Here is a 21,735-nt window from a genome sequence, read left to right as displayed (position 1 = left end):
AGACAATGCGGAGGCGGTTATCTGCGGCGCCATTTCCGGGGGAGGGATCTTAAGCAACGCCCTCCTCTCTTCCCCACGATTCCGCCTGGACCCGGACTCTCTTCACGGCTCATATCTGATCCAGACACTTTCTAGCACTTACGATGGCCATTCAATCCTCAGCCGGGCTATCTGCCCGCATGTTCAGACGTTCCGCCTTCCCCGCTTCCCAGTGGAGGAGGCAATTCAGTGCCGCTCGTCCGGCGCTGAAGGAGATCCAGGATGCTTACATTCTGAGCGGTGCCCGGACGCCGACTACAAAGGTACTATCTAAGAGCCACGTTCTGTGACTGCAGCTTTGCTAAGGATTTAGTTCAACGGTTCATTCACCTCCGTCTCCGCACCCCAACTCGGCGCCGTCGCCATCAAGTCCGCCATTGAAAAGTCCAGCATTCCGGTCGAGAAGATCACAGATGTCTACATGGGAAATGTACTACAAGGCTCAGTCGGGCAGGCCCCGGCTCGTCAAGCCTCGATCTTTGCAGGCCTCTCACCCGAAGTCGAGTCGATGACGGTCAACAAGGTGTGCGCGTCCGGTCTCAAAGCCGTCGTGCTTGCCGCCCAGAACATCCAGCTCGGTCTTGCAGAGGCTCAGATCGCCGGTGGAATGGAAAACATGTCACGCGTCCCCTACTATCTGCCCCGCTCGAGCCAGCTCCCGCCGTTTGGTGAGATCAAGTTGGAGGATGGTCTGATCAAGGACGGTCTGTGGGATGTCTACAACCAGTTTCACATGGGTATCTGCGCCGAGACGACGGCTAAGAAGCACAACATCTCTCGTGAAGCGCAGGACGCGTATGCGATCAGCTCGTACCAAAAGGCGCAGGCAGCGTGGAAGGAGAACAAGTTTGCCGAGGAGATTGCGCCTGTGACCGTCAAGGGCAAGAAGGGCGACATCGTGGTGGAGCGTGATGAGGGTTTCGAGAACCTCCGTGAAGATAAGCTCAGGACACTCAAGCCGGCTTTCTTGAGGGACGGCACTGGTACTGTGACTGCAGCAAATGCCTCGAGCATGAACGACGGTGCCTCTGCTCTGGTTATCACCAACAAGGAGCTTGCGCGCGAGTTTGGTGCAGGCAAGCCCGCTCTGGCACGCATTGTGGCTTCTGCCGATGCTGCCGTTGACCCAGTAGATTTCCCAGTTGCCCCGGCCAAGGCTGTTCCCATCGCTCTGGAGCGTGCAGGCATTACCAAGGACCAGGTTGCCATTTGGGAGTTCAACGAGGCATTCGCTGCGGTTATTGAAGCCAACAAGAAGGTTAGTCCCCCGAGATATATTCCATGAGTTAGTGCTAACGTGAGCAGATTCTCGGACTCGAAAACGCCCGTGTCAACCCTCTAGGAGGAGCCATTTCCCTCGGCCATGCGCTAGGTAGCTCCGGCTCTCGTATCCTGGTTACATTGCTGCATCAATTGAAGGCCGGCGAGTATGGTGTTGCTGCTATTTGCAACGGAGGTGGCGCTGCCACTGCAGTGGTTGTGCAGAAATTGGACCGAGTGGACTAAGTGTAGTTATACCATTAGCGATGTATATATTTCCATGTTTGAAATCAATATCGTTGCGGCTTTGCCCGCACATCATTGATTAGTAGTGCCCCGCATCCCCCACTCTAGTAAGCGTTTATCCGGGAATCGCATCGGCTGCGAAGTCGGCAGTCGTCGCCACAACCACTCCCGATCACTTGAATATAACACCCAGCATGGAGCACAATCTCACCAGACATCTTTCTACACTCAACCTAAACGAACCCATCACATAACGGCAAAATGGCAACCCCCGGCCTCCTGTACGTGACGATGCAGCCGCGTCCCTCCCTCCCGGCCGCCCAGTTCCACGACTGGTACAACTCGGAACACGGCCCTCTACGCCTGCGCCTCCCCTTTGTCACCAACGGCTTCCGCTACCGCGCCGTCGACGGCGTCGACCCGGAATGGGTCGCCATCTACGACATCACCGACATGGCCGAGCTCACCCGCGAGACGTACCTCGCCCTCCGCGGCGACGGGATCAAGACCCCGCGCGAAAAGGCAACAATGGCTCAGATTGACGTCGGGAGGAAACTCTATGATCTGCTACAGGATAAAAAGGCGGAGGACTTTGTCCCGCTAGAAGATACTCCCGACGCCGAGGCCGCGGGCCACGTCCTCCTCTCAAATACCTCGACTCTCCCCGCCGACGACCCCGCCAAGGAAGAGGACCTGCAGCGCTGGTACAGCGACGAACACATCCCCATGGTCGCGCGCGTCCCCGGGTGGCGCCGGAGCCGGCTCTACCGTACTGCATCAATCGATCCCAAGGCGCCCCGCGAATTCGTCGCCATCCACGAATTCACCCCGCAGAATGGCCTCGGCGGTGCCGAACACAAGGCCGCCATGGACACGCCCTGGCGCACGCGCGTCTCCGAGTACGTGACCTCGAACACTCGCCGCGTCTACAATTGGGCATATACATTTGGCCCCGCGCCGAGGGAACTCCACTCGCTCACCTCGCCCGATACAATCGGCCCGTGGAACTCGAACGACAAGCGCACGCGCACGATCCCGCACCCCTCGCGCCCAGCCGTCGAATCGTTCATCACGACTCCGGACGGCGTAGACCTCCCCTACCGCCTCGAGGGGAGCACGAACCCCCTCGCGCCCGTGATCGTTCTGAGCAATAGTATCCTCGTCGACTATACCATCTGGGACTCCTTCGTGGACACCTTCCTTCAGGACCCGCGCAACGCGCAGTTCCGCATCCTGCGGTATAACACGCGCGGCCGGTCCGCCGCCGCAGGCAACACGCCCGTCACAGTCGATGTACTCGCGGGCGACATCATCGCCCTCCTCGATGCGCTACGGATTCCGACGGCGACCCTCATCGGCGTCTCGCTCGGCGGCGTGACGGTCCTGAATACTTCGCTCCTGTACCCCGATCGGGTAACGACATTCGTATCCTGCGACACGAACAGTTCGGCGCCTGAGACGAACCGCAAGGCATGGAATGACCGTGCGGCAATTGCCGAAGCTGAAGGGACGACGCACCCTGAGACGGGAGAGCCGATTATCGGCGAGGAGTTGGCCGAGGTTACAACGCGGCGGTGGTTTGTGCCTGAGTCGTATGAGACGCAGCCCGATGTTCCTGCTAGAGTCAAGGAGGTCGTGCGGAATAATAGTCTCGTGGGGTTCAAGACGGCGATGCAGGCGCTTTGCGCGTATGATGTGCGGGAGCGGATGGCGAACGCCAAGGTTAGGGGGTTGTTTGTTGCGGGCGAGGGGGATGGTGTGCTCCCGAAGACGATGAAGCAGATGGCGGCGGATCTTAAGGTGCAGGGGGCGCCGGAGGCGCAGTTGAAGATTGTGCCCAAGGCCGGGCATTTGCCGATGGTTGAGCAGCCCGAGGCGTTTGCGGGGGTGGTTAATGAGTTCCTTCACTCCGCTTGAATATAGATCAAGGTATATAGAAGTGTAGAAAGATGGGAAGGTGGTCGGGTACTGAATTGGGTACTGTAGCCGTCTATATCATAACTAAATAACGAACTTTTCCTTCTCAACAGTCTACTCCAACGCCTTGAGGGCCATAGCAAACGCGCCCTCTTTCGTCTTATGCCCACCGATAAACCCACTCGCATGAACAAAGATCGCGCCCTCGGGAACGCCAGCGCCCTGAGCCTTCAACACCCCATCCAGATCCTGGTCGCGGACACCCCTCCAGCTCTCCGGCAACGGCCGCCGCGAGACAAAGCTCCCCTCATTCACAGAGACAGCCTGAATGCGCCATTTGGCTCCCTCCGTCGCGCTCTCGGGGTACAGCACGTAGTACACCTCAGCGTCCTCGCCGGCGCCCGCAGCTGCAGCTTCCTTCTCAAAGTTATACAGGTGCTCCTTCCACGGGACGCCGCCACCAGCCTCGATAACGAGGATGCGGCCAGAGGCGTGGACGTTCTTGCGGTTCTCGTAGGCGGCCTTGACGGTTTCGCGGGCGGGCAGCCACGAGCCCGCGGCGAGGATGAGTTTGCGGTGGAAGACGGAGCCGATGAAGGTGCTTGCGTTCTCAAAGAGGGCGTCCTCGCTTAGCGAATCCTCGCCGGGCATGACGCCGTTGTTCATGTCGTTGACGATGCTAGCAATCGTGACTCCGCCGTCGCGGAAGCGCTTCTCGAGTCCGGCGCTCTTGACGGCCTCGGAATCGTAGACTGAGACACCGTTATCGTTTGCATCGACGGCCTCGACAAAGTCCGTGTACAGCTTCTTGTACAGCAGGTTGACGTTGTCGTGGTCGGCGGGGAGCTTGGTGTGTTGAGCAATGATGTCGCGGCCAAAGTGCATGTAGACGAGACCCGCGGAGGACAGCTTCGTGTTGTAGCCCGGGAATGTGGTGGAGAAGGTGCGCTGGTGGTGGTCGTAGCGGTTTGTCGCGGCGTCGTACTCGCCGCCGACGTCGACGACGGTGTGGCAGGTTGCGAGGAGGGCGGGGTCGCGCGTGCGGATTAGGGGCGATTGCGAGTATGTTGGGAGGAGGCGGAGGAGGTAGACGGCGAGGGCTTCGTCGGCGTGGAAGTGGCCACTTCAATGGAAACTGAAATTAGCATCTTTGTACCTTTTGGGTCCGCCCAGCAAGAGCTGGAAAGCACTGTTGTGGTGTGGGGGAGGTACGCACTTGTGTGTCCCGATCTGGGGACCGCCGATTCTAGGCTTCTTGGAGACGGATTCTTCGGCCATTCTGAAAATGCGACGGAGCATGCGATTGCAATTGGGTTTGATTGAGGTGAGTGAGGAAATGGAGACAGTGTGGCATTGGCGGACGAGGAGCTGGCTGGAGGTGAATTGGAATTTTGGGCGGGGATGTTTGGCTTGTTTGCAGAGGCAGTGATTGGGTTTGCTAATCCATTCTGCTGCGGTCTGATTGGTCAGTTGGCGGGTATAGATCGAACTGGCAGAGCAGAGAGCGACTGTGGTTCATGAATTTCAAGGCATAACTTGAATCAGGTCTAGCTAGGAGATTGCTTGTTTGGGTATTTTGTTGTTAATGTATCTATCTACGCTTTAGTGGATAAGAGTTTCTTATAGGTGAACTATGAAACATTACAATACAGGCCAACTGATATATGTTCCAACCATGCACACGCATAACTACTTCTTCAGGATCATTTAAAATCACTCTTCAACTTCTTCGCAGGCGGCAAAATCCCCTCCTTTTCCAACGTCTCAAAAACATCCTCCAACTCACTCCACGTATCCGCATAACCCGTCCACCCAAATCGCCTCGCCTTACTCATACTCCCCACACAGCTCCAGTCCCTCCCCAACACAAACGATATAAAGTCCCAGGTAGCCTTTTCCCACGCCCTCTGGTCAAGCTTATACTTATCCCTCAGCGTAGCCCACGCCTCATTCACCTCCTTCCGCTTTGCCCACTTCTCCGGGTCAATCTGCAAAAACAGCGTCGGCGTCTCTTCAGTTGACGGGTTCTGCGCGACACCGATATCCCCCGCGCGAGCCTTTAGCGGATGCGTACTGGGCATCCGGACCGTGTTGCTCTCGTAGTGCTTATAACCCTGTGTATCCGCCGTCCCACCATGCGGGAACATGGGTTCAGGAACTCTGCATCCAAACCGCTCTGCAATCCGTGGCCACAGATTCTGCCACGACTCCGTGTCCCCGTTCGTGACGTTGAAGATGTTATTCCCGGCCCCGGGCGCCGTCGCAGCCCAGAGACAAAACCTCGCGTGCAGATTCGACGACGTCCACGTGTTGAAGGCAAAATACCCCGCCTTGCACCCCGGGAACGGAAGCTCAGACCCAGGAAGCAGTTTCGAGACACACGCATACAGGCCCAGCGCTGTAGCCTCGTTCATGAAATTCCCCTTGGCAAACCCCAGCACGTCCTCCGGGAGCGTGACGACCCAGTCCCAGCGACCCTGATTCCGCTCCGCGGCCTCGGAGAGGATGCGCTGCTGCACGTAGTAGAAGTTGGGCGGCCACTCGACGCCGCCAAAGGTACCCTCTAGCAACGGATCGTCTTCAAACATGGGCTGCTTCGCGTTTCCGAGATGCACGCCGTACTGCTTGAAGCCGCAGGTGAGGATGAAGCGCTTCAGCGTCTTGACGGCACCTGTCTTTTCCAGTCCTTGGATGAAATTCGACAGCATCGTCCCGTTTATTCTGCATAGTTCGTTCGGATCCTCGTGTGCCATGTATGCGCAAAAGTAGACGTAGTCCGCGGAGAGGCCGGAGAGGTTGCTCGCCATGTCGGAGGCGGAACCTTGTAGGTCGATGGTTGCATGTTGGATCTTGGGGTCGGAGTAGCCGGGGTCGTGTCGTGAGAGGGCGTAGACCTTTTTGTACGAGGGGTCCTTGGAGAGGTGGCGGACGATTGCGCCGCCGGTTATACCTGGGATGGGCTGTTAGCTGGGTTATAGTCAGAGGGGTGGGTAAATGTACCTGTGGCGCCGGTTACGATTGCAGTGGCCATGGTTGTTTATTTGATTTACGGAGCATTCATTATTGTTGAGAGTTAGACATTGCGAGTCCGTTATATAGTGCTCATATGAACCGACACGTCTCTATGGCGTCATGACCACAACCAGTTCGTTCTCGGAAGCATCGGATGGAGGGGACCACCAGTGATCTAAACCAGAGGTTCAAGACCGGCCTTTAATCAATAATAAGTTTTGAGCTGCTGGTTTCGCTGTTGGACTGTGTGAGGCTTATCTGTCTCGGTCGTATACTCCTAGCCCTAAGAGGCGCGTGCTTTTGGCGCAATGCGGAGTACATGCCTAAGAGCACCTACCTACATTTTGCTGGGAAAATATCACAGTTACCTGCTTTTCCCAAGACCATATACGATATCAAATTTAGCGAATGGGCCCTTTGCGAGACTCGAGATATGCCAATCTTCCATCTCATTCCTGTTGAAGATCCCATAGCCATAGGAAGCCGCAAACTTGTCACTCGAATCCATCGCTTGGGTTCAGTCGATCGTGTTTACCCACCATCTGGCCACAAGTTCTTTGTTAAAGCGGTCTGCCTAGAAGATGAGGTAGTGTTGCTTTTACTCCAAGCTGTTGAGTAGTTTGGACACAAGGATCTTTTACGTCTTTTCACACTCGTGAATACCCCGCAAAGATATATCTTGGCTCTATAGTTAAGGCACCATTGCCATCAGCCTAAGATTTATATAATCGTTTACTAGGCTTGATGCATCGGATTACCATAGTTAATAGAGTAGAAGTTTCGTTGATCATAGGCTGAAAACGCAACTTGTGGTGCGACGTTGCAACCGAGGAACGGCGGCTTCAACCAAGCTTCTCCGCACCACTTTCAAGCTTGTCTTCACCTGCACCTTTGCTTTAGCTTCGCTTCGCCATGGACCTTGACCTTGGAGCATTTCCATCCCCCCTAGCACGGGCGACACTCTTTCATCCTTCCAATTATTCTTAATACCCCCTAATTCTAATTCTAATCCTAATCATATAATCATAATGTCTATTCCTGTGCAGTCCTTCCAAGATGTCGCCGGCCTCGGGGGGATGATCTCCCACGCGATCCGGCACCCACTGGACTTTCACGCCAGCACCGGCCCCTCTCTGAACGAGCTTACGGCGGGAATCCTGGGCTCGCAGTTCAATCCAGAGCGCGACATTCCTAGTTTATCAGGGAAGACGATCTTCGTCACTGGAGGTAAGCACTAACCCCACATTCCGTATCGTGTCGCGTCCGTCGCGCCTAACCGCTGCTCCGCCCGACCAGGCAACACCGGCCTTGGAAAAGAAACCATCCTCCAACTCGCCAAACACGGCCCCTCACGAATCTACCTCGCGGCACGAACAGCCTCAAAAGCACACGATGCCATCGCCTCGATCCAGAAAGAGCTCCCTACCCCAGCGGACATCCGCCACATCCCCCTCGACCTCACCTCGTTCGCGTCCATCCGCGCCGCCGCGAAGCGCTTCCACGCCGAATGCGACCGGCTCGATACGCTGATACTCAATGCGGGGACGATGGGGAATCCGCCGTCGCTGACGGAGGAAGGGTTTGAGATTCATATGGGCACGAATCATGTGGGGCATTTTCTGCTTACGGAGCTGCTTCTCCCTGCTCTCCGGCGGACCGCTGAAGCGCCCGGCTCGGATGTTCGGATTGTTACGCTTACCTCGCTCGCGAACCAGGCGGCGCCGTCCCTCGATATCATGACCTCGACGGAAACACTCATGACCCACGGCTGGGTAACCCGCTACGGCGCATCGAAAGCAGCAAACGTCCTCTTCGCAGCGGAACTCGCCCGCCGATACCCCGAGATCCTCTCCGTCTCCGTGCACCCCGGCACAGTTGGCAGCGATTTATACCAGCATACAAAGAACTCTGGGTTTCTAGGCGGGTTAGGCATCGCGGTCGTCTCGCTGCTGTGGCGGAGTGTGCAGACCGGAGCGCTGACGCAGATCTGGGCGGCCAGTGCGCCGAGGGGGAAGCTGGTCAATGGCGGGTACTATGTTCCGATTGCGGCGAAGGGGGTGTGTCGGTTTGAGGAGGATGTGGAGATGGCGAGGGCGCTTTGGGAGTGGACGGAGGGGGAGGTGCGGAAGCATTCTTAGCAGTCGGGAGAGTCAGTAGGGTATTTATATTACTATCTATGAGGTGCTGCTGCCGAGCTGTTTTGATCCGTAGTGGTTGCGTGATGTGAGCTGCACAGTGTTCAGGCTGCTGTTGCTGGCCGGCCAGCGCATACATCCATCGCCGCATAGAACGATGACCACTGAACCCCACCGCAAGATATCTTAGCCACCTCAGCATCCTCTTTACATTCCTGGCCTCACAGATCAAGCCGAATCTCATGGCCTGATCAATTCACAATTCCCCTCCCCTTCCCCAACTCGGATAATCCGTCACCCGCCCCCACAGTGGGGATCGTGGGGAAACCGGAGTATAAGAACCAAACGCCCTCGGATTTCCCACTCGGACGCTCCCCTACTCCCCTCACTCTCTTTCAACAATTGCTGCCCTCCTCTGCGCGACCAAAATGTCCTTCCGCGAGTACCTCCCCGACCTCAACACCCCGCGCTTCCAGGTGATGCGCACGCAGGATGCGCACGAGTACGCCGAGGCCTTTAAGACGGGCAAGATCCCGCCCTGGTTGCATGCGCTGTATATGCACTGGAGAGAGCTGTTGCAGGAGCCGTTCAAGGGGGTTACGTTTGATGGTACCATAGCATCCCCAGTTTAATTCTTCCTCCAAGCAGGATAAAACGAGTGAGCAGAGCTGATATGGAACAGGCAACGTCCGCCCAAACCTCTTCGACCTCCAAGACGAACAAATCCCCATCACGCGCATCACCGAAACAGCCACACACCTCCTCTCCCTCCTAACCCCCACCCAGCAAGAGACGTTATGCTACCACATCGACTCCCCCGAATGGCGCACCTGGTCGAACCCCGAATTCCTCCTCTCCGACAAAGGCCTGCGCCTCGACGAAGTCTCCCCGACAATCCGCACAGCCATCCTCGCCATTCTCGAGGCAACGCTCTCCCCTGAGGGCTACGAAAAGGCGATCAGCGCAATGCGAATTAACCACTACCTCGGCGAACTCGTCGAGTCTCCGCGGGTGATGAACGAGTTCTCGTATAATTTCGTCCTCTTTGGGAGACCCTCGACGACGAGGCCGTGGGGGTGGAGTTTCTACGGACATCATCTGTGTCTGAATATTTTTCTGTACAAGGGCCAGATTGTCGCGAGTCCGTGGTTTACAGGCGCGGAGCCGAATGAGATTGATGCGGGGCCGTGGAAGGGGACGAGGATTCTGCATGTGGAGGAGAGGTTGGGACTGGAGCTCATGCAGTCCCTCTCTCCCGAATTGCAGGCAAAAGCCCAGGTATACAAGGAAATGCACGACGCCGCCATGCCACCGGGCCGCTGGAACCGCGACGACCAGCGGCATCTCTGCGGCGCATACCGCGACAACCGCATCGTCCCCAACGAAGGAATCCGCGCCACCCAGCTCTCCCCCTCGCAAAAAGACATCCTCTACGCCATCCTCTCGCAATACCTCCTGTACCTCCCCACCCGCGCCCGCGAACTCAAACTCGCGCATATCAAACAATTCGAAGACGAGACGTACTTCTCGTGGATCGGCGGGTATGGCAACGACGACCCGTTCTACTTCCGCATTCAGAACCCCGTTGTCCTGGTCGAGTTTGACCACCATTCGGGGGTTTTCTTGAATAACGAGGAGCCGAGGAAGTTCCATGTTCATACGCTGCTCAGGACGCCGAATGCGGGGGATTATGGCGTGGCGCTGCGCGGGAGGATTCCGCCTGTGGAGGGGGTCGAGGGGACGGAGATTGTGTGGTAGTGGAATGGAACTGAGACGAGGGGCTATGTATGTGGGTGGGGAGTTGTGGGGTGTTTGTGTATAGACTTGCTCAAGTGGTTGTACATATTGCATTGCGTGTATCTTGCATTTTTCTTCTCGATCGATTTCAAATGATCTACTGTATTTCCGACTCGGAATCCATCTACACGCCACAGCTCCACAAACCGCCCCGCAACCAAGCTCCTCCACCCACTCCCACCCCACGCCCACGCTACTCGGATATCCCGTACCTGTGCAAAAACGTGGGTGACTCCGATCTCCACGATTCCCGAGCCTCTTGGATTCACACGCCACGCTTGGCCTGCTACAGTAGATGCTCAGGCTCAGGTCGAATTGAATGCTCAGGCAGATGGAGACCTTGCCGCCTATCTCGCCCTGATAGCCCGGTGGCTTGAATTGCCATTCAAGGTACGAAAAGCGGCTGCCTAACGTGAGTGACTTGTATTGGATAGGTATCTTGGTATTCTGCTTGGAATCGTTTAATTTGGGCAGCTCCGGCCTGAGATGAAGCCTGTCGTGCGCCCGGGATGTACGTGTTGCGTGCGCTGTACCACCGAGGAGGGGAGAGGAGAGTGGATGAGAGCAGGGGAGGGGCAGGGCATACACTAAGCCACAGCTACAGTATCGTGGAGAGTGTGGTGTGGGGAGAGTAGGAAGTGGGGAGGAACCCTACCTGCAAACGGGTGCTCGTCGCTTGCTGCCACTGATGATGTGGGCGACATTTGCTATCAGCTCCTGTACAACCCGGCGGAATACCTTTGCGGGCATGGAGCCCGATCTTTTCGAACTTGGTGTGTCTTCAGAACGGGGTCCTACATAGTTAGAAGCCCAATTACTTTGCCTACAGAGCCGAGGGGGAATGCAATGGAAACGCGTGGTACTATACAAGTGTACCATAGGCCGAGCGTAGCCCTAACTACCATTGCTCCATCCAGCCATCCACGGCAAAACGGCCCTTTCCTCCGAATAGCCCTGCTCAACAGCGTTGTGACTGCAGATGCCAGAGTGGAAACTAACTAGCAGGGCAACCGTGAATAGAACAAGAGACTTTGCTGGGGACCCAGTGAATCAACCACCCACGGCAGGCAATGACAAGCAGAGCAGACGGCACAAACGCGGTTGTCCTTTACCCTCCTTCACTACAAGACAACCCCGGGCCCTTTCTTCACCCTTCTAGAAGCGATCCATTGCCCTATAAAAGGGCCCGTCGCCCCCCTGGCTTTCAGTCTTCTTCCTTCTGTCCCACATCTCCTGAATTCCCTATTTCCCGATTTCCCTATTTTTCTTCTGCGACTGTCGTGACGACTTGCCCAATACCTGAATTGCCCATCTGCCCATGCTATATCTTCTTCAGGAGAAGAGCTTATATAGTGCCGTACCCAGGAGACGAACGCCTACGAAGATACATACGTAGGCGACTCAGTCGACGGTCCCCTCATCATCGCGAACACCACGAAGCAGCCCAAGGCGTCCCTCGATAGAAAGCCCCATCAGCCAGTGAGCAACACAACGAATGATCTCGTATAGCGTGGTCCTGGAAACGAGGAATCCGAGACCGACGACTACCCATCGAGTTGTATACGTAGACCATTTCTACGACGGCCCCCTCACCACCACGGAGGAATCGAAGAAATCGAAGGAATCAGACACGTCCCTCCCAAACGAAACAACGTGAGCCAGTGAACCAGACAAAGCCTCGTCTCGTATACCATGGCCGTGGGAAAAATGAAATCCGGGCCGACGATCCGGTTGGTCTTCCTGTCGTGCTCATCATCGTCGTATGTCGGTCCTGAGTTTAGCGTATGCGCAGCATAGCAGCTAAACTTGGTCTGGTTCTGTCTTTAGGATGCGGTCCCGCTTGTTCGACTCCGAGAAGATATGTGCCCCCGTTCCGTTTAGGTTTTGGATAGGGATGTCAATCATGGACTGGCCCTGGAGTTAATGAACCTGGAATGGACGATTCCACGAAAGTCACCATGCCGGTAGGCCTTCCCCTCTCGTTGAGGATAAAGGTATGCTAGCCCTGAGCTTCGCATATACAAAATAGCAGCTTATATGGGCAGTTTGTCCTTAGAGCGCGGCCTCGTCGAAGAGCTTTCGAATTGGCCTATATGCCCGGGCCTGGTCCCGGGTTCTAAGATGGGCAACCGGGTAGAGTCATGGTCCCAAGATCGATGATTGTGGGATCAATAGTGCTTGGCCAGTTTCATTCCTGCTCGGCCTTCCTGTCTAGCTCAGAGTAGTTGAGAGGTATGTTGACCCCGATCACGGCGCTTCACAGACTCGCAACTTATTCGATTAGACACCATTCGTCTCTAGAGCGCGGTTGCTGAACCGATCTAACCTCCTTTCAAGCGCTGCTCTGGTTCAAGAATCTACGCCGTCATCTTCGTAGCGCACCTAGAGGAGATCCCACAAATGAGTGACTGATTTGAGCGTGTCGCCCCTAACTTATGCGTTTCCACGTCTTCCGAGACACACATGGCAGTCCTACGAGATTGATCATCTGGCTGGGCGTTGGCCTGAAAAGTCCAGCCAGAATACGTGGACCGATGGGAGGGATGTGAATACCGCGATGACCGGCGCATTTGTCTTTGTCTCCCGGTTCAAACTGGAGATCTGGGATGGAAAATGGTCATGGATTGCGGGTACATCCGTCACATTTCCTTTGAGTTTGGAGCCAGCGTACTATAAGTGCCAATCGGTGGAGATGATGCCATTTGCCTGCGCCGGCGTGCCATGTCAACCCAGCAACCCTTTTGCGTGCCTGCAAAGCCCAGGGTTTCCACGGAGGGTCTGTAGCACCGAGCCAGATGATGAGGTGAGCTGCGTCAGCTCCAACACATGATATATCGCACCCCATTGGTGTTTAACCCCAACATGGACGCAGCATCGAACTGTGGCTGTTGCCGCCTATAGTTAGGCATCGCGCTGGCGCATACTACACCAAATCGCATGGGCTCTCCGTGTAAGGGGAATAGGAATAATACCCCCGCCGCACAGTATGGGGTCCACGATCAAGCTCCTGTTTTTTTTTCTACTTGGTTTCATCCCCGCGCTGCGGAAGACCTGGTGAGCAGCACAAATGACCAGAAACCAACACCTGGGCTGAGCTGGTGATATGTTACCCTCTACTCAGACATGGGAAACGACATGTTGAGTGCGAGTTGCAGTCGCTGTTACTCTGGGCATGACTCCATTCTCCACTAGGGTAGAGCACAGCACGACGCCGTGGGGTGAGGAGAGGCACACGTCGCCAGAGTCTGCGAGGCGCTTACAGCCTCAAGGGCTCGTGGTCGAGTTTCGAGATGCCACGGGGCTCTCACGACACGTACGTGCACGTTTCGAGGATTGTCCTCAGCCTAGCAGCCGTTAAATGAGTTCTAGAACGGATTCCGACGGTATCGAGAATCCAAAGAGCCTTCAAGGAACATAAAGCGGGCATTACATCCAGACAGGGGAGACCCGGCCATGGCACTGGGCCTCAAAATGTTCACTTTCTGGGGCCTCTTAAGGAAGCTGTTTGGAGAGACGGGACTGCGAGCATGTCCGCGGAGCCTTACGGCGGGAAACCTCCACGGGCAACTCTGATTGCGGAGGGCTCAATGAACTCCACCACCTCTCGAAAGTCACTAAAGTTTGCCCTCGAAACTCCCATTCAGTACATGTTCAACGGCAAGCAGGCCAAACACAGTATTGTCGACGCACAGACTACACGTCCAGCCACTGATCCGGATGTTGGACACATTCCATTTCGGGCGGAATGGGTTCGCCTTCCTCGAGTACAGTTTTTATCATTCAGAAGCGCGCTCAATACCTTTATTGAACAACCATTGGCAAAACACACCGCTGAACTTGGTTCATCTGTGGAAATGGAAAATATAGTTACAATTCGATATGTGGCAGCCAAAACAAACACCAAGCCTTGCTTGGCTGGACCCAATATGCCATGACAACACACCTTGCTTCTGGCGTGCTCCTCAGGGGTGATCGGAATAAAGAGGTCAGGAGAGCAGTGTTTTCTTCCTACGCCGGAGTTCATGACTAAACAAGGAGAGATGCTGAGAAGGCCGATGATTCGATGGGCTTGTTGGCCCCGCTGGCCTCATGGGCAGGTAACAAAAGTATCTCAGTGATAAGAATGATCCTGTCCTGGCGGATATTACTCTGATCGATTGGATTATTGCGATTTTCAATTGATACAGTAATGGGGAAAGAGCCGGCAGACGCAACAAGTGTTCAGACGAACCCCGCCCCAATGGCTTCTTGACATCGCAAGCCAAAAGAGCTGCGTCGTATCAGTGCTATTGTTGAGCAACTCCGCAACCTGAGCCAGGAGCCGGCCATCGCCGTTCCAACTGAAATGCACTCGGGAAATCCATCCAATAGTCAGGTTGATAAAGAGTGGCAGCTCGGCAGGAGCTCAGAATCTTCTTCTTTCCCCGGTTGAGACACGTAGACCTTTTTCTCAACACAACCATCATCACCATCATCATCATCAAAACCAACCACCACTCGTTCAGAAACAGCATTAAAACAATCGTTTTATCTATTTTGGTCAAAAACACTTACTTCTACCATGTCTCCCATCTTTTACACTTGAAACGAATCCCTGCCACCAACCACCCCAGCTCCCTCTCATCCAACTTCACTGCATCAAGACAGCCTGACCCTCCCGCCCTCGCCGAGCTAGCATCAACAATGGTCAGGGTCTCGGCGCAGCGCTCGGCTGCAGTCTTAGCAGCGTTGCGATGATCGCCACGTGCATACCCTTGGTGTGGTGGGCCCTCCATAAGTGCAGGAAGGGAAAGCCAGAGTATGTTGAGGAGCATCCCTCTTATGGTGCAAAGCTATTACCTTGGATAACAATTAGTCCGTATACGAACTCTAAGATTACCCAAGACGGGTACGAAATCAGCGGATCACAACCCAGGATTAATGAGGATCTAATCCTCATAGGCCATGTCAAAAGGTGGACTGGAACAGAGGTCGCTATTGAACACCCATGGTGTGTCCCAGGGGTGTTCTTGTCTAGTAGTAGTACAACTACAACTTCAGACAAGTACGTGAGCTCCCATCTGCCCCAGCCAGTTGAGCAACTAACCAATGCATGCAGACCCTTTCCCTCTATTGAATTGCCAGAAACGAACTTCCTTTTGCTCTGATCCGAAGTCCAGAGAACAGCAGTACTCTGCACTGCCAGTGAGCCTACCTGTATTGATTCTGTGAGAACTTAGCCATTCCATTTAGGCTCTTGCTCTAAACATCTTCCGCTTCCGACCAAAGGCGAGTGAGCACAACGAGTGCACCTCGAGACAGCTTTACGATTACTTCCTAGGGAATAAAAGACAAGGCGCCATATGGCCTTCGTGCATGTGGACTTGAAGGTATCTAGAAGGGCAACTACCAGCTCGCTATGGCAGCCTTCGCATTGCATCACACAAGCTACTGCGGGAGATGTGGTATTGGAGCCTCTGAACAGACCACCAAATCTCGTTGGTGGCCTATCTGACTTGAGCCTTGCCGTTTCGCGGGTATTCATGGATCTGTAAAGGCATCCACGAAGACGGGGGCCCCCAAGCTACCATCAATCCTACCTATGCTACCACCTGGGACGCGCTGTGTCTTAGACGAGATTGCCGAACCGCCATGCGCACGATTATGGTACTATCAACGACTCGTCAAGGTATATTGCAGTGGGAATGGGAAATAGAAGACATCTTTAGTCTAGCCGAAGAGGGTAGGCGACTTCGTCAGGCTGGTGGGTTTGATGCCCCTCGCTGAGAGTAGGGCTACGTACTTGGCATGCACGGAAGGCGGAGCAGGCAATGAAAGGTAATCGCTGGGTTCATCAACGTATATCGGGTGTACCAGAATCTCGGAACCAGCCACAGACCTATTCGAGACGAGCCCTGTCCTGGCTGGTTGCGTGGTTTATGACGACTAGTTAGCTAATAGGCTCACAAGTAGTGGGCAGGCTGCTCCAGGAAGTCGCTCAATTGCTTGGTTCGAGCCCTGGAAGGATGCATTTGGGAATCCACATTTCCTTCCATTCATTTGGCTTCTTCCCTGGTTTCCAGAACCCGGAATGCAGCCCGGAACAGCGAGGAACACTGTCTACCTCTACGAAGTTGATCAATCCAAGATATCCCTGTCTGCCGAGCAAATGGCAGCAAGGCGTCGTGGAAATGCAGGAGAAGCTCACACTTGGTCTGCGTTTGATAAGCAGACGGCCCAAGCGTTCACGGAGGAAATGCATTCAGTGCTTCCGCACTAAGACGAAAACAGGGCTGTCAAGGTTTGACCCTGACACCATCAGTTGTGATTCTCTCGCTCGCTCGGCGGGGCACCGAGCAGCATCCCAGCCGGATTAAGCCAAACGACGTTGAGGTTATCAAAACATATGATGACCAGAAGCGCCTTACCCTACGTATCCTCCGTGAGTGAGAAGTCTGAGGGTTGTCCATGTTTTTTTAGTTGACGCAGGGCACGGAGGTGAGGCGCTACTTGTCCTATATTACCTGACGAAGCCTGGTGGAAACCAATTTATCTTGGCGGGTATTTGGTTGAGAGGGCTTGTATCTATGGCTACTGTTGACCTAAGGCCCGCTGCTAGGCTTTCTTCAACGAAACTCTTCGCCCCAGTATGGCAGCCTCGGCGGTAGCGCTCAGCTCAAAAATATAATTCGAAGGAGATCTATGAAGATAGTGACGCTGCATCAAAGGCCGGCGTTGAGATGGACCTCTGCGAGGATGATGGAGAGGGCTTTATTGTCCCCCTGTTCATACTTAGTGCTCGAACGCATGCATCGGCGAAAACCCTCACCCTATCCCGTCGGGTGCATTGGACCGCCCTGAGAAAGCTCATGATAGGCCAAATCACATGCCACCATGAATAATACCATCTACGGTGGGCCTGGTTGTTGTTGGTCACCGGGATCGCAGTTGGCGGCACCGAATGGCTTGTAAGGATTTCTTGTCGTTTCAAGGAGCTTCTCCGCTATGTACAAAGCTTACGGTGGAAGCAAATATGCTGCCAAAAGCGCATGCCGTTTCTTTTCGCGTTTCATACGAACTATTGGGTCTATATTTTTACCGGCGCGATATTCAATAACAATACCCCAATCTCCACACTAGATGGGGTCGCATAACTATACTCCAATCTCCATACCAGATTGGGGTGCGACCCGGCGGAAGAGACCACTTTGACACGGCCTTGGAGGAATGAAACCTCGCTGGCACGGCACTGCAACGTCTCAGCCGGCAGACGTGACAAGTGCTCGTCAAGGCCGATGCAGCCAATGGATACTGGGCGATGCCGCGTTCAAGATCGCACGCAGCGAAGAAAGGAATTCTAGGATTTCTAGGGTTTTGGGACGATTATGCGACGAGCGTATGGGGCAGGGGCTGGCGGGTGCCACCCAGCATGTACGCAAGGCCTGAACTGGGTTCCTACTCCAGCCGTATGCAGAGACGTCGCTCTGTAAGATCGAAATGATGGGCACTCGCAGCAGCTTTTGTACATTGATGGAGAGGGGTCTCAGGTATGCTCCGGCCTTTGCCGAGTCTAGAGGACAAGACCAGAGACTTTACTGGGGCTGTTACTTGAGTGAGGATCTAAGGGTCATCTACGCCATATGTGCCTTTGCACTGACCAATCTGGTATAGTCCAGTTGAGGAAGTTCGAGCATCCTGTGTCGCCAATCGGCCCACCATCTGTAACCTAAAAGAGGGGAGAGGCCTCGAATATCTCTCTGCCCTCTTAGTCCTGTGGGAACGCTCTGGATACGAGGGATTGCGGAAAAGCCTTATTATTCCGCTCACCTAGCCGCGAGAATGTATTGCCTCCGGGAAGCTTGAAGGCCAGAGTAGGGAACAATCCATATAGGATGACAGCAATGACGTACCCATGGCCCTGTCGAGAACGCGCGGCGTGAGCCACCACAGAGGGAAAGGCACAAGGTCAAGAACCTAGCCGTTCTTCCCGAGGAGGCTTTTCGATTGCAGGCGAACACTTCGCGTTTCGCGCTCAGGACGTGACCAACCCCTGTACGTGATAGCAGACAAGCCCAACCTCCAGCCCTCGTGGTTTGGTAAAGCCCCCGTAATCCACGAAGGGTTTGCTTGTCAGACTGCGTTTTACCGATAAAAGGTGCCCCTCGGTGTAGCAAAGAGTGACGAATCCAGTCATCGAGATGCAGGTCCAATGTGCCATTGCCTCCCTCTATGGTTTAAGAGGTGGGGCAAAGTAGTTGCCATACTCCTGAGCCGGTTCAAATGGAGACGCAAGTCATACTTTGTTGGTATGAACGCAAACTACGTGGATTATACTGCGACGACAAGGCTGGCAAGGATCGCTGCATGGCTGCCGAATGCGTCCAAGTCTACGCTTCTTCTCGTAGCATCCAACACTTCCTCAACATAAACCCAAACAGCCCCAATATCACAGATGACCGAGAACTGAAGATTGCCTGATTTGCTGGCGCCTTTACAGTATTCCCTGACAAGCCTATGACGCAAATGTCAGACAGATTCTGTGGCCATATTGCACTGAGAAAGGCAATGATTGGCTCCACTGGGAGCAGCTTGTCGACCGAGACATCGTTGCTGCACGCAGCTCACGCCCCATGCGGTTAAAGCATTATCGACCATTCCGTGACTGGCAGGGCCTGAGGGGTGGCAGCGAACACCCGCTGCTGCATTCTGCGGCTGAATTGAGTCACCTTGAGATGGCCCCTGGAAGAAGTATGCTTGATGCATACAGCACATTTTGCTCTCGAGGGGGATGCACTAGTAGTAATTAGCGCTTCAAGTGGTTTCCCATCTGTAGCCGGAAATCTCGGAAGTGGGACAAGGCTCGCGTTATGTTTTGTGTTCAAGATGACGATCAAAGGTGCGAAACGGCAGGTTGACGCGGTAAATCTTCTCACCGGTGTCAAACCAAGCGTTGAGTTTGCTGCACACTGGAGACACGTTTTGTTAAACCTAAGCGTTGCCAACTGATAAAGTTAAATGGAATACTAAGCACCTCGCGAAATGCACTGGTGCGCTTTCTCTTGGGGCGAAAACGGTGACAGAAAGTTGTTACGAAGCAAGATTCGGGGCTGTGCCTGAAAAGATTGCGAGGGACATTGGAAACTCGGGCGCCTGTTTTAATACCAATGGAGCCGTTCCCCCCGGGTTGGAATCCTATCACCGTTGCATATGCTGCCGGGTCCGCTCCGAGATGGAGGCCGCAGATATGGCACTTTACTGCTCGTCTCTGCCTACAAAAGTCTATATTGGTGGGTTTCTAATGTCATGCCCAAGGCAAGTTGGAGTAGTCCCCTACTGGCCTCGGAATAGTTGCTAACCAGTTATAGGAAGGGCTATTCAACCCGCAACAATCTCATCAGACACCATGCGGGGCCACAAGCGCTACAGGGATGTTCAATTGCGTCGTGGTCCGCAGCCCATACTATCCCTGCACTGCGCCAAGTCCACATTCACCCAAGACAGACGTGATGTTGTTCGGGCCCCTCATCTGCACAATCTTTTGCGCGACAAGCCCTCGCTGTGAGGCTTTGAAGGAAAAACCCCAGCATGTGCTGGTGGCGACATAGTTGGAAGTAACCCCTCCCGCAAAGGCAAATCGAAGGTTTCTGCCCTTCTCCAACTATTCCGTGATCCGAAGTATGTTTTCTCGATATGCTTTATAGCCAGATACTCGGGTGGGAGCCACGGTGATTATGATATATCCCGCGAGGCGATGCATGCCTGCCCCTCTCAGAATCACACGGCAAAAGTATATCAAAGAATACGGATATTTGCTTTGTCAAATCATCTAATGCCAAGACCCGGGGTACTATCAAGATGGCAAAGGACGCGAATGAATTTCTGCATTCAGCGATAACAGTGGGCAACGTTGTATTAGCCGTCCGGCCGGTCAATCGTGTATTGAGGTACCCGTTTCCTACACCCTTGAATAATTACTTAACACAACGTGAACAGATACCAGCCATTTGGTTAGATGTTTTGGAGGAGACAAGTCTGCTGATATCACGATCACCTCATTTTATGCCCGAGTTGCCGAAAAAAGGCAGGGTTGAGAAGCTGGGGTTCTCTGAATTCTCAGGTCTGCAAGCCTTTGTCTTATACGCTTGCCAAGCTTGGGAGATCGAGGAGAAAGATGTCGTAGACTGCAAGGGACTTAACTCGCAAAGCACGGCTGTTGTTTTGGTCTTGCTTATCTTCCTGGTTTCTAATCCATATAGGCAGCACACAAAAGCTCCTGCAGTGGGTCACTATGGGAGAAGATACAGCAAAGACTGCTACTGCTCCTCCTTATTTCCACCACGGTCAACAGACAGATCCGGTAAGGATACCTTGTGGAATCCTTGTATCGAACTCGTCTAGTTGCTAATAGACGATTTCTGCAGCGACCAATGCCGATTCGTCCCACAACGTTCTGTCCAAACCCCTTGTCCTGGGAGAGATTATCCAGTCTTTCGCTTACCGAGATGCGCTCCTCTAATGCATGTGAGCACAGCCGCGTATACAGCCTGTGCCCCGCCTGTAGGTCTCCTTTCCGGCAGGGGCATGTCCCGACTGAGCTTGGGTAGGGACCCATACCTTGGTTTGGCTGGCTGTGCTGCATCATACCCAGTATATGATCTTCGAATGGCCCTCTGGCTGTAAGGGTGACAAGCCCCACAAAGTCCATGATCAGGGCACCAAAAAGTTGTGGATTGAGCATGCGTTTTGTCGAAGATGCCTTTTCTAGTCAAGGTATCCGTGGAGTAATCAATACACATACCAATAGATGTGACACGTGGAATATTGAAAATCACCCGTAAACGAGAATATCCAGGTGAGAGGATATAATCGTCAGAGAAACACGCCGCACAAAGATCGCTTGCAGAAGGAATTACTGCAAGGCCCTACCGGCTAAACAAGCTACGGGCTGGAACGAATCCTCGTTCCGCTGAATATCATGGCCAAAGGAGGGAGGAATTATTCTGCTGCTGCGAGACACTGAAAAGCGAACGACACATCTTGCCTAAAGTTGATGAAAACGCTCCATGATGGTCTGCGGCGTTTAGTCTACCTGAGATATTTGGCCAGCTGTTCTCAGCACCCTACCTGAGCCAGGTGGCAACTCCTCAACATTGAGGACTTAGTTGCTGGCCGATCCTGATTGCAACATTCGGCTTTACGTGAGTTCAGGCACCAATGTGATGACGGGTATTTGTCGAAGAGCTAGCTATTACCTCGTGAAAGACCATCCTGCTTTGCCGAAAGGCGTCCGGTATGCCTTTGCAAATGGGTGCGAATCACTATACTTTGGCCGCTCTCCCTTTTAGCAACA

General features: G+C 54.1%; 4 protein-coding genes across 4 annotated transcripts; 2 read left to right on the top strand and 2 right to left on the bottom strand.

The window, feature by feature from the left end:
* Positions 1–143: 143 nt before the first annotated feature.
* On the top strand, positions 144–3,462 carry BJX68DRAFT_253763 (putative alpha/beta hydrolase; the record flags this gene model as incomplete). The annotated part of the gene is made up of 4 exons (XM_071042769.1): positions 144–302; positions 353–1,297; positions 1,345–1,473; positions 1,843–3,462. 4 exons carry the CDS (start codon positions 144–146, stop codon positions 3,460–3,462), a joined length of 2,853 nt encoding a protein of 950 aa, XP_070901823.1.
* A 57-nt stretch (positions 3,463–3,519) lies between these two features.
* BJX68DRAFT_23492 (MYG1 family protein) lies at positions 3,520–4,811 on the bottom strand. Its single transcript, XM_071039813.1, has 2 exons — positions 4,679–4,811; positions 3,520–4,585 (listed from the first exon to the last, which is right to left on the bottom strand). Exons 1-2 carry the CDS (start codon positions 4,759–4,761, stop codon positions 3,577–3,579), a joined length of 1,092 nt encoding a protein of 363 aa, XP_070901822.1. The 5' UTR covers positions 4,762–4,811; the 3' UTR covers positions 3,520–3,576.
* Positions 4,812–5,165: 354 nt separating this feature from the next.
* Positions 5,166–6,493, bottom strand: BJX68DRAFT_264314 (SDR family oxidoreductase; the record flags this gene model as incomplete). The annotated part of the gene is made up of 2 exons (XM_071044936.1): positions 5,166–6,412; positions 6,463–6,493. The coding sequence occupies 2 exons, from the start codon at positions 6,491–6,493 to the stop codon at positions 5,166–5,168; spliced, it is 1,278 nt and encodes a 425-aa protein (XP_070901821.1).
* A 1,009-nt stretch (positions 6,494–7,502) lies between these two features.
* On the top strand, positions 7,503–10,367 carry BJX68DRAFT_253760 (uncharacterized protein; the record flags this gene model as incomplete). The annotated part of the gene is made up of 4 exons (XM_071042768.1): positions 7,503–7,701; positions 7,771–8,552; positions 9,053–9,218; positions 9,292–10,367. The coding sequence occupies 4 exons, from the start codon at positions 7,503–7,505 to the stop codon at positions 10,365–10,367; spliced, it is 2,223 nt and encodes a 740-aa protein (XP_070901820.1).
* Positions 10,368–21,735: the final 11,368 nt, after the last annotated feature.

The sequence above is a fragment of the Aspergillus pseudodeflectus genome, assembly GCF_044049435.1.
Source record: "Aspergillus pseudodeflectus strain CBS 756.74 chromosome Unknown BJX68scaffold_10, whole genome shotgun sequence".
In the NCBI taxonomy this organism is placed as follows: domain Eukaryota; kingdom Fungi; phylum Ascomycota; class Eurotiomycetes; order Eurotiales; family Aspergillaceae; genus Aspergillus; species Aspergillus pseudodeflectus.
This window is presented reverse-complemented; position numbering and strand designations above follow the sequence as displayed.

What these genes read in the sequence shown, in the direction of transcription:
- BJX68DRAFT_23492 (XM_071039813.1), bottom strand. Translation starts at nt 4,761, where the DNA reads ATGCTCCGTCGCATTTTCAGAATGGCCGAAGAATCCGTCTCCAAGAAG. An exon ending in CCCCAGATCGGGACACACAA is followed by an intron (nt 4,586 to 4,678) that starts GTGCGTACCTCC and finishes TTTCCATTGAAG; the next exon opens with TGGCCACTTCCACGCCGACG.